General features: G+C 39.9%; 1 protein-coding gene across 6 annotated transcripts in view; it reads left to right on the top strand.

Moving 5' to 3' along the window:
* Nucleotides 1-12,712, top strand: part of SEPTIN10 (septin 10) — a 50,268-nt gene that overhangs the window by 2,923 nt on the left and 34,633 nt on the right. For 3 of the 6 annotated variants that reach the window (XM_086326732.1, XM_086326734.1, XM_086326731.1), the window contains exon 1: nt 5,957-8,548. The exons of the other annotated variants lie outside the window; for them this stretch is intronic. In XM_086326732.1, the coding sequence (XP_086182858.1) occupies nt 8,420-8,548 (129 nt within the window). In that variant the 5' untranslated portion in view covers nt 5,957-8,419. Of the gene's footprint in view, nt 1-5,956; nt 8,549-12,712 lie in introns of those variants that run through there. 6 annotated transcript variants of the gene reach the window in all.

Below are 12,712 nucleotides of genomic sequence, written 5' to 3'. Positions count from 1 at the left end.
AACACAGAAATACAATTGAGATGTGTATGTTTCTCTTGAGTCCTTTGACCTTGCTGAATTAATTTATTCTAGGAGTAAATTCCTTGGAGTAAATTCTTGTGTGCATAAAAATTATGTCATCTCAACACAGAGACAGTTTTCTTTCTTTCTTTCCAATCTGTATACCTTTTCTCTTCTGCCATATTTGAATAAGCGTGGTGACAGCAGACATTCTTGCCTTACTGTGATGTTGGCGGGAAAGAATTTAGTCCATCATCAGAGCAGCAGGCTGCTGCTGTTCTTTTGTAGATACTCTTTATCAAGTTCAAGAGGGATATTTGTCTGCAGGTTTTTTTGTACTGTCTTTGGTTTTATGTCAGAGTAATATTAGTTTCAGAAAAGAAACTGGGAAGTGTCCCCATCTCTTCTGTTTTCTGGAAGAGATTACGTAAAATTGGTATTCTTTTTTAAATGTTTGGTAGGATTCTTCTGTGAAACCATCTGGGCCTGCAGATGACTTTTTGGAGAGTTTTAAACTTACAGATTTAAATTCCGTAATAGTTACCTGTGTGTTCATGTTATTTCACACTGGGTGAGTTGTGATGGTATGTGGTTTTGCAATCCATTCCTTCCAGATTGTCAAATTTATGTGTATAGACATGTTCATAATATTCTCTTAATCTCCTTTTGCTTTCTTTAGGGTCTATAGTGATAATCCCTGTTTCATTCCTGATACTGGTAAAATTTTCATCTTCTGCCTATCTTTTTTAGTCTTGCTAGAAGTCTGTTAACTTCACTGACCTTTTCAAAGAACTATTTCTGTTTCACCGTTTTTTTTTCTGTTATTTTTCTATTTGCAAAAAACTGATCTTTTTATTTCCTTTGCTTGCTTTTGGTTTAGTTTGCTCTTCTTTTTCTAAGTTCTTGAGAGACCTTAGATCACTGACTTGAGACTTTTCCTCCTTTCTAATATACACATAAGGTATTAATGAATTTCCCTTTCAGCAGGGCTTTAGCTGTGTCCCACAGATTTTGGTATGTTTTATTTTCATTTTCATTCCACCTTTATTTTTTAAAAGAGTTCTGTTTTAAAACTCACTTGAAACTCTTCAGGTTTTCAGACTTTTTTTTTTTTTTTTAATAGATGAGAACGTTAAGACTCAAAGATATATTGTACAACACAGGGAATATAGCCAATATTTTGTAATAACTGTAAATGGAAAGTAACTTTTTAAAACTGCATTAAGATTCAGGGAGGTTTAGTGGATACTCAAGGGGTCACAGCTAATGATGATGAGATATGCTTTGGCCAGATTGTGTCTGGCATGATCTCCAGCATGTCCTCTATTAGTCAGTTCAGTCGCACAGTCCTGTTCGACTCTTTGTGACCCCATGGACTGCAGCACGGCAGGCTTTCCTGTCCATCACCAACTCCCAGACCTTGCTCAAACTCATGTCCATAAAGTCAATGATGCCATCCAGCTATCTTATCCTCTGTTGTCCCCTTTTCCTCCCAACTTCAGTCTTTCCCAGCATCAGGGTCTTTTCCAACGAGTCAGTTCTTCTCATCAGGTAACCAAAGTACTGGAGTCTCAGCTTCAGCATCAGTCCTTCCAATGAACATTCAGGATTGATTTCCTTTAGGATGGACTGGTTGGTTCTCCTTGCAGTCCAAGGGACTCTCAAGAGTCTTTTCCAATACCACAGTTCAAAAGCATCTATGCTTCGGTGCTCGGCTTTCTTTATAGTTCAACGCTTACATCCATACAGGACTACTGGAAAAACCATAGCTTTGACTGGACAGACCTTTGTCGGCAAAGTAATATCTCTGCTTTTTAATATGCTGTCTAGGTTGGTCATAGCTTTTCTTCCAAGGAGCAAGTGTCTTTAAATTTCATGGCTGCAGTCACCATCTGCAGTGATTTTGGAGCCCCCCAAAATAAAATCTCTCACTGTTTCCATTGTTTCCCCATCTATTTCCCATGAAGTGATGGGACCAGATGCCATGATCTTAGTTTTTTGAATGTTGAGTTTTAAGCCAGCTTTTTCACTCTTCTCTTTCACTTTCATCAAGAGCCTCTTTAGTTCTTTGCTTTCTGCCGTAAGGGTGGTGTCATCTGCATATCTGAGGTTATTGACATTTCTCCCGGAAATCTTGATTCCAGCTTGTGCTTCATCCAGCCCTGCATTTCGCATGATGTACTCTGCATGTAAGTTAAATAAGCAGGGTGACAATATACAGCCTTGACATATTCCTTTCCCGATCTGGAAACAGTCCATTGTTCCATGTGCTGTTCTGTTGCTTCTTGACCTGCATACAGATTTCTCAGGAGGCAGGTCAGGTGGTCTGGTATTCCCATCTCTTGAATTTTCCACAGTTTGTTGTGATCCACACAGTCAAAGCCTTTGGCATCATAGTCAGTAAAGCAGAAGTAGATGTTTCTCTGGAAATCTCTTGCTTTTTTGATGATCTAACAGATGTTGGGAACTTGATCTCTGGTTCCTCTGCCTTTTCTAAATCCAGCTTGAACATCTGGAAGTTCAAGGTTCACGTATTGTTGAAGCCTGGCTTGGAGAATTTTGAGCATTACTTTACTAACATGTAAGATGAGTGCAACTGTGTGGTAGTTTGAACATTCTTTGGCATTGCCTTTCTTAGGGACTGGAATGAAAACTGACCTTTTCCAGTCCTGTGGCCACTGCTGAGTTTTCCAAATTTGCTGGCATATTGAGTGCAGCACTTTCACAGCATCATCTTTTAGGATTTGAAATAGCTCAACTGGAATTCCATCACCTCCACTAGCTTTGTTTGCAGTGATGCTTTTTAAGGCCCACTTGACTTCCCAGACTTCACATTTCAGGATGTCTGGCTCTCCGTGAGTGATCACACCATCGTGGTTATCTTGGTCATGAAGATCTTTTTTATATAGGTCTTCTGTGTATTCTTGCCACCTCTTCTTAATATCTTCTGCTTCTGTTAGGTCTACACCATTTCTGTCCTTTATTGTGCCCATCTTTGCATGAAATGTTTCCTTGGTATCTCTGATTTTCTTGAAGAGATCTCTAATCTCTCCCATTCTGTTGTTTTTCTCTATTTCATTGCATTGATCACTGAAGAAGGCTTTCTTATCTCTCCTTGCTATTCTTTGGAACTCTGCATTCTCCTTTTCTCCTTTGCCTTTAGTGTCTCCTTTTCTCAGCTATTTATAAGGCCTTCTCAGACAACCATTTTGCCTTTTTGCATTTCTTTTTCTTGGGGATGGTCTTGATCCCTGTCTCCTGTACAATGTCATGAAGCTCCGTCCATAGTTCTCCAGGCACTCTATCAGATCTAATCCCTTGAATGTATTTGTCACTTCCACTGTATAATCCTAAGGGTTTTGATTTAGGTCTTGCCTGAATGGTCTAGTGGTTTTCCCTACTTTCTTCAATTGAAGTCTGAATTTTGCAGTATTAGTAATTGCTTACATTTTATGATTCAGGAGAGCTTGACTGTATAGTTATGTACTGCTGATTGTGATAGTGGATCTTGTAATGACACTATCTTTTCCTGTTTCCAGAGAAACACACTCATAATTTTCTGCATCTTCAGACTGCCCTTTTAAATGATATCCAGATCTTTCCATTTCTTGCCTGTTTCATTTCCTGTTTCAGATGCAATACTTCTGAATTCTTGTTTTTTTCAGTTATCATTCAGTGATGACATTTTTTATATCTCAGAAGTTTCCCGCATTTGTTTTACTTTCTCTCTTGAAGTTGTGACTTTTAATTCTCTTTTATGTCCTGGAGTTAATTACTACCTCAGTATCTTGTGTTTCTGATCTGGAGTGACATCCCTTCACTGGCCCAGGTCCTATAGTCATAATGAGACCAAGTTTCTGTCCCATCTCCTCTGAAGCTTTTAACCCATGGCATTCTGTCATTCCGCTTGTTTGCCACTAGTCATGTCTTCCTTGCAATACCTAACTTATGTTCTGTATTGTTACTTTTTCCATTAAATTTTAGTGAGTTGCATTGCCCCTTACCCCTTCAGTTAAATGATCTTTCCCTGGTGGCTCAGAGGTTAAAGCGTCTGCTTGCAATGCAGGAGACCTGGGTTCGATCCCTGGGTTGGGAAGATCCCCTGCAGAAGGAAATGGCAACCCACTCCAGTGTTCTTGCCTGGAGAATCCCAGGGATGGAGGGGCCTGGTGGGCTACAGTTCACTGGGTCGCAAAGAGTCTGACACGATTGAGCGACTTTACTTACTTAGGAAACACAGCTTGTAATATTCTTTGTATCCTCCATAACCATGATCATTTTTGAGTCATTTTATTCTTGTTGATTGTTATACATATTAGTTATAAATTCTTACAGGCAGAGCTGTTAGTCTACATTTATGTTTTAACAAGGCTCCTCCTTCTTCCAAGCCTTTGAGCTTTTCCCAGGCTGACTTTGCTCCTGACATTGTTCCAAACTGTTAACTGTTTTATTTACCTATTTATTTTGGTGTGTGGGAAAGGAGGAAGAAGGTGTTTTAAATTTTCATATTTTACTGCAGAATATATTTCTTCTTCTCAAGAATACTTACTGGCCTTTTATTTTTAACCATACTAAATTCAATTTTCTCTGCTGAAGATTTTAAGTATTCTTAATATAAAATACCTGATTCTCAAAGCTTTTCACTGAGAACTTTAATTTTTACACTTTCTTTTGATCATATCTGGGAGGAAGTTTTATTTAGATGATGCTTTAAAATTTTAACACCCTTTATGTTTTGAAGATCACAGAAAATAAGAAGCTCATAGGCTCAAACATAACCACGAGATTGAAAGCTATGATTTTAAATACCTTTAAGACCAATTATGATTTAGCATCCTTACAATTTTTTATTACTTTTAGTAAATAAGCATATTTTGCTTGAGCATTTTTCCTGTTTTTGAATTTTTTTATTTGGCAATTCCATTTATTTGAAATTAACTACTTTGTCTAAACAAGGCTGGCGATTTCTTCACTGAGGATTTAGCTGAAGCAGTTTAGATACAATAGAACCCAACGTTCATTACATTATGTGATTCCTTCTAGAACTTGTCATTGTAAAAGTGAACATGTGCCTACATGTTAAAGTTGTCCAAAATTGCTTTAAGTGGCCTCTTTTTCCTTGTTTATTGTTTTGGTTAAATGGTGTCACCTAGGCTCCAGTACTCTTGGCTGGCAAATCCCATGGACGGAGGAGCCTGGTGGGCTGCAGTCCATGGGGTCGCTAGGAGTCGGACACGGCTGAGCGACTTCACTTCATTTTTCACTTTTATGCATTGGAGAGGGAAATGGCAACCCACTCCAGTGTTCTTGCCTGGAGAATCCCAGAGACAGGGGAGCCTGGTGGGCTGCCGTCTATGGGGTCACACAGAGTCGGACACGACTGAAGCGACTTAGCAGCAGCAGCAGCAGGCTCCCCCTTGGCTTTCTGCAGACCTTTCCTGTCAGAGACAAATGAAGACGTGTGGCTATAGGGTTTTACCAGCTTAGAGAAGCTCTGAGAAGTCCTGGGCTCTCTTGATCAGTGCCAGGTATCTTCCCAGGTACAGAATACTTTCAGACCATGTGTTTGGAACATCTATTTTGAGAAACATTGTGACCATATTCTCTCAAGAGCCATGAGTGAGGCTATATTAGGAATTCTAGAATTTTCAGATTTCTTTCAGTCTGCTTTTTATGACACTAGAAAAATTTAGATTATGGAATAAATTGTTGGGGAAATTTTTTAAGATGAACCAGGTAGTGAGACTAAAAAATGAAGGCAGACTCAAACAGAGCATATGAGGGATTTTTGAAATGCAGCCTTTGGGAGAAATGAAGCAAAGGAAGATGAACCCAGGTGTCAAAATTTCACCCCAGTTTTGTGTCACAAGGGAAGATACCTGGACAAAGTGGCAGCAGTGCCACATGGACATGGAGGGTTGAGGCCCTGGAACCTCTGTTAGGGGAGAGGGAAAAAGATACACCCTCTTGGCCGTGTTCCATTTTAGGGCCATCCTGAATCTTCTTCTGTTTGAACAATCCTCAATACTCTGAGGCCTGAGACAGCTGACAGATGGAAACGTAAGCATATGGCAGTTTAGTAGAGGTTGCATGGTAATCATTTAATTCACAAACCAGAAGTAGAAATCATATAGAAGGAATAGGTTTTTTTCTGGGATGTCAGACCTGAGTAATACAACTTAAGGGGGAATTAAAATTATGCCATATGTTGAAAAAATAAAATATGCCTCATGAGGAATCGGGGTTAAGGCTGGGGGAAAGTAGAAGAGGCAACTGCTGTTTGTGATGTAGGTGAGGCAGAGAGCCAGGAAGATGGGCTGGCCCTGCAGGTTTCCTGCCAGGTGGGATGGGTTCCCCAGCCCCTCAAGTTAGTTTTAGGCAGCTCTGTTGTTTCACAACTACAGGGCTCACCAGATATGAGGTGGGAGAGCTGTGGAACAACTTCTCTGGTCTCCTCTCACGCTGCTCTGAAAAGCCAGACCAAGGTCATCTTGCCTCTCTTTGGAGGCAGTGAAGGAGGCCTTTTGTTCTAATTAGCCAGTGTGATGTGTGTAGAAAGAGTTCATAAATAATGGAATGCTAGGTCAAGAACATGTTGATAGATACCATAAATGTTCTGTGAGTGGTCTGTTCTCCAGTTTTTTCATGGACAAAAATAAGTAGAACACAGTGATATTTTCACTTAGTCAAGTGTATACTTTTTAACTGGAATATTACTTTGAGTTATTAATAAACCAGGACTGCCTAGTTGTTATTCAGTCGCTCAGTTATGTGTGACTCTTTGTGACCCCATCCACGGACTGCAGCATGCCAGGCTTCCCTGTCCTTCACCATCTCCCGGAGCTTGCTCAAACTCATGTTCATTGAGTCAGTGATGCCATCCAGCCATCTCATCCTCTGTTGTCCCCTTCTCCTCCTGCTTTCAATCTTTCCCAGCATCAGAGTCTTTTCAAATGAGTCAGTTCTTCTCATCAGGTGGCCAAAGTATTGGAGTTTCAGCTTCAGCATCAGTCCTTCCAATGAATATTCAGGATTGATTTCTTTTAGTATTGACTGGTTTGATCTCCTTGCAGTCCATGGGACTCTCAAGAGTCTTCTCCAGCACCAAAATTTGAAAGCCTCAATTCTTTGGCGCTCAGCCTTCTTTATGGTCCAACTCTAACATCCATTCAAGATTACTGGAAAAACCATAGCTTTGACTATATGGACCTTGGTTGATAAAGTCTCTGCATTTTAATAAATCCATCAGCAGAAAATTGGACTAAAGATTCACTGAGCATGGCCCTGCCCACCATAAAAAGACCCAGTTTTCCCCCACAGCCAGTCCCTCCCATCAGGAAGCTTGCACAAGCCTCTTATCCTCATCTATCAGAGGACAGACAGAATGAAAACCACAACCACAGAAAGCTAACCAAAATGATCACATGGACCACAGAATTTGGTTGAGTGAAGACAGGTGGGCAATTGATTTAGGACTGAACTGGGTGAAGAAACTGGAGTGCGGGACAGTGTGGAGAGGGCTGCAGAGGAAGATGGAAAATGCCGCATGCAGATGTGGCCTGTTTCAGGGTTTATCTGAGCAGTAGTTCTCTACCATTTTTCATTACTGACCTTTCAGGACAAAAATGAAATTTAAATTAAATTCAGTTAATTAATAACATTTACCTAGTCTTATGAATTGATCCAGTTAATCAAGTTCTCCCTCATGAGAGGAATTCAGTACTAGAATTCCTCTAGGAGAAATGAGAGGGAGTTGGTACCAGAGAAGAAAGGAGAGGGGAGTTGGTACTAAAGAAGAAACTAGAAAAGTTGTTTTCAGGTAAGGTTGACTGAGATTTGGAAGGCCACAAACCACTGAATTTTTTGGTACCCCCCAGAACCAATTTCTACCACATTTATGGTGGGGATACCCCCCATTAAGAATGCATGATCTGGAGTAGTCTTTTTAGGAATAGGGCAATAAATGTGCTTTGTCTGCTGCTGGATTTGAAAAAAATTAGTCTAAGATTATAAATAGTATGTTATGGGTTAAATAAGGTATTTGTCAACCTACCAGGACTTTAAATGTAATGTTGTTTCTGTAAATCCAAGCAGCTTATTAAAATGAACTTTTGGAGAAAACAACCTATATGTGACATGGTGATTTGTACTAGCTTTAAATATAAAGAATGAAGCCTTTTTGGCAAAGCACAGCATTGAGGTGAGTATTAAAGGAAGAGACAGCCATGGATGAGCACAGAGGTAATATTTTAAGCATGAAAAAGATTCATCATCTCATACTCAGCCTGTATTCTCAATCTTAGAATATCACAAGATGCCTTTCAATTGTATTTGCCAATCATGAAAAAAATAGCTGTAAAATTTAATGTATATTTTTTGAAAACTAAAGGAAACTAACCATTATTTTCAACTTCTTTAGATGTATCTTTACTTTCTTAGGGATCTAGGAATATCTAAAGACTTTGCAAACGTTATGTATCGGAGATATATTTTTTTGGGACACCACTGGGATAACGGAAGTCTCCTGGTGCTGACTGCATCCACTGGGGTGGGTTTTGGCCTTGCATTATCACATTTCTCCTACCGGCCCCTTGAGCTGAGGACTGTTATCTCCATTCTTGGGGGTGAGGGTAAACGGTCTCAAAATTTGTGGAACAGTGTCTTGTTTTGCTTCTGCTGTGCTGGTACATCTTTGCCCAGGCCCTGGTGCATGGCTCTGGCAGTTACTCAGCACTCCAGACCTCTGTTTCTTGCTGCCATGCGCAGTTAACTCCAGCAGCCTTCTTACACCATACATTTATACTGTCGTCATGTTAACCGTTCTCTCCTGTGACACAGGTCATTGAGACAATTTCTAGGGGCTCTCTGTTTTAGGAAAAGATAGGCTGCTTGTCATATAGTAACAGATTCTGTTGTGTGGAAAAGAATTATAACTTACAGTTTCCACATGACTCTGAGAGCCAAAAGAAACCAATAATGAATTGTAATTTGAAGTTGGAGAAAATATTTTAATCTCATTTTGAATTTGCTTATTTTGCTGTATATTTTCTTTATTGGTTCTCACAAATAATCATACATGTATCATCTTAAATCATTGTCTTCAGATAATCTATTTTTGTTAGCTGCTGCTTTTCCATGTATTAATTACTGTTAGAAAATTCTGTTATATCTTTAAGAATTAACTTTATATTGAGCTATAATTATGCACAGTAACATTTACTTTTTTTGTGTGTGTGAAATCCCTTACTTTAATGATGTCTTTCAAAGGTATTTTTTTTTAATTTTATTTTATTTTTAAACTTTACATAATTGTATTAGTTTTGCCAAATATCAAAATGAATCCACCACAGGTATACATGTGTTCCCCATCCTGAACCCTCCTCCCTCCTCCCTCCCCATACCATCCCTCTGGGTCGTCCCAGTGCACTAGCCCCAAGCATCCAGTATTGTGCATCGAACCTGGACTGGCATCTCGTTTCATACATGATATTTTACATGTTTCAATGCTATTCTCCCAAATCTTCCCACCCTCTCCCTCTCCCTCAGAGTCCATAAGACTGTTCTATACATCAGTGTCTCTTTTGGTGTCTCGTACACAGGGTTATTGTTACCATCTTTCTACATTCCATATATATGCGTTAGTATACTGTATTGGTGTTTTTCCTTCTGGCTTACTTCACTCTGTATAATAGGCTCCAGTTAGTATAAAGTTTCATGAGTTCTGATGAATGTATACCGTTGTATAACTACAAACACAATGAAAACTACAGAATTTCTGCCTCATCCTCCAGCCCACATCCCCTGGTGCTACTCTGTTGTCTGCCTCCTCATCCCCTTCTGCCCCTGTGGCTTCGCCTGCACCATACATGTGGATTCCTGCGGCCTCTGAGCTAGTTTCTTCAGTGCAGAGCAGACCCATCCACCACGTTGCTCACGTTCCCTTACTGCTGAGTGGTGGCCCATTGTGCACGTGGGCCACAGTGTAATCTGTTCATCCATTTGCCACTGGAAGACCATTTAGGCTGTTTCCAGTTTTTAACAGTTTTTAATAAAGTTACTGTATATGTACATTCACATACAGGTTTTTATTCGAGTATTACTTTTCATTTTCCTTGGGCTGATGATCTAGGAGTGGGATTGCTGAGTATGTTGTGTGTTTTAACTTCAGAAACTGCCAAACTGTTTTCCAAAATGTTTGTGCCAGGGTTTGCATTCCTGCTAACAACTGCTCTGCATCCTTGCCAGATAATTTTTTAGGTCATTCTGGTAGGCATGCAGTGACACCTTGTGTTTTCATTTGCATTTGTTCAATGACTAATGATGTTGATTCTCTTGCCGTGTGCTTATCTGCCATCTCTATATCCTTGGTGAAGCGTCTGTTCCAGTGTTTCCCTATTTTTAAAAAACTGAGTTATTCTGTTTCTAGTTGTCCAAGTTTTTGAAAATATATAGATATTTCTTACGTAAGTCCTTTATGAGATAAATGACTTACAAATCTTTTAGCCAAGTATGTGTCTTGTTTTTTCATTCTCTTAACTGTACTTTGAAGAGCAGAGGTTTTTTTGGTTTATTAGGTTCAGTTTATCATTTTTTGTCTTGTGGATCACGCTTCTTGTATCTAAGAAATCTTTGCCTAAGCCTAAGGCCACAAAAACTTTATACTTTTTCTTCTAGAGTTTTTAGGCCTATGATCTGTTTTGAGGTAATTGGATGTGGCACGCTTTTTTTTGTTGTTGTTTTTTGTTTTTTGCCTGCAGGAGTCCAGTTCTCTTGGCACAAGCCTGTCCTCTCTCTGCTGAGCTGATCTGCACCTTGCTGAAACTCTGCCCCCACTGCTGCCCTGACTGCTCTGGGTCGTGTCCCTGTCTGGCATTTACCACACTTTGCCACCTGACATCAAGGAGGAACCTCTGTAGGGGACAGAGGGCTGTGTGTGGAAGGGATGTCAGGCCCTGGAGGAGAAAGGGGAAGAAACAGAATCCACAGAGGCTCACAAGCCATGCAGACCTGGCAGAGTCTGGGCCAGCCCAGTACCTGCCAGGTCAGTCTTCACAGGGCAGAATGGCCCAGGTCCTGACCCACTGCCCCACTACTCTGCTCAGGCCTGGGCTAGGATTGCCTAGGAAGGAGTGGTCTGGGGTCCGGTCCTGCAGGTGCTTACTGGAGGGACAATCTGAGGGGCATACCTTCTGGCTGCCACAGAAGGATGTTCACTGTACTGTTACTACAGTAACACAATTATTACAAAGGGTATTTTTTTCTATAATACACAAACTATTCCTTTTCTACTTAAGGGAGGAAAGTAATTTCAAAATAAAATTTCATTTATATTTTAACCCTTAAATACACATTACTGTAAAGGTTTTTTTTGAGTTTAAAATCTCTTCATTATGAATTACTATCAAGAATTTTTCTGTCTTGATGATATTTTGAGGCTGCATATCAGACTTTGTAGTTACCTTCTTTTATGTGTATTGGAGATGATGGTAAAATTGAAGTGATATTTTGATGGAACCTGGCCTACCCCAAGCTGTCCTTGACCAAGTCTGTCCTCTGGGGGACAGGAGGCCAACACACTGCTTCTCCTGTGTCAAGTCTTACTGATTCAGTTGGATTCTCTCTTTTTTCCCTGGTTGTAATTACTATGTACTTCAAGAATCATCTTCCACATAATCTGAATAAGGTAATTTTACTATTTGTTTTTAGGAAAATTTTAGATCAGCATATTAACATTTATTTAAGCTGAAGATTTAATAAAATTATTTTAAATAATGTATCTGTGGAAACTTTCAAAGTACTATCTTAAGCCAAAGAACCCTGACCTATTGAAACCCATAAAATAGACCCAGTTTAACTATTTTGGCCTCTCTGCTCTTTTTTTTTTTTTGAACTAAACTCTTAAGAAATACCAGAGGACAGTTAGAAAATTTTGGTTCTGTTCCTTGGATTGGCTTTACAAAGATAAACAGTGGGAACACGAAGGTAAAATGAAGCAATTGTAACCCAAGTCATAATTCTGTTCACCCAAAGCTCATTGTTATGCCTAAAGAGAGGCTATCAGGCAGTCACAGGACTGTTTGCTGGAGGGTCAGAAGAGCTTGGGTCCTGTCCTGAATCACCAAATGCCTTCCCGTAACTGACCCATAGGAAGAAGATCCCTACCACCTATGTTCAGAGGACCCCAGAACAGATTGCATGCCACATCTGTTGTGTTGCCCACACTCCCCAAGCTGATACTTTGAAGAAGGTGGAGAATCTGATCTAACCCCAAATGTTCTGGCATTTTTTTGTGTGTGTGATTCGTTATATACTAAAACTTTTAAAAAATGTGTTAGACTTTGCTAAGAGTTAAAAGTACTGTATACATTCTTCCTTTCTAGGATGTGGATGTATAGATTTAAATACATGTGTTTGTGTATCTATGATGCATGTATTTAACACAAAAACTACCAACTGTCATCAGGTGTAGATAGGGACTGTTGGTCTCCCTTTTGCCTTGAAATGAGAGCGGACTGTCAATCATTTGCCTGTGTTTCTGCGAGATTAGCTCTTAAGATCAAGGGCCATGTCTTCCTCCTGATACCCCGTTCCCAGCACAGGGCTTGTAAGAAAGTAGACGGTAAGAAGGTAAGTCAGTGGTAGAGCAGATTGGAATCCCACTTCCAAGTTTTTAATTTAGGATTTACCACTAGAGGTGCACTGGGTCAATTCT

Source organism: Bos grunniens, chromosome 11 (assembly GCF_055505025.1).
Source record: "Bos grunniens cultivar Pamir isolate PY7600 chromosome 11, Bosgru_T2T1.0, whole genome shotgun sequence".
Lineage (NCBI taxonomy): Eukaryota > Metazoa > Chordata > Mammalia > Artiodactyla > Bovidae > Bos > Bos grunniens.
Note: the sequence above shows the minus strand (reverse complement) of the source record. Positions and strands in the feature narration are given on the sequence as shown.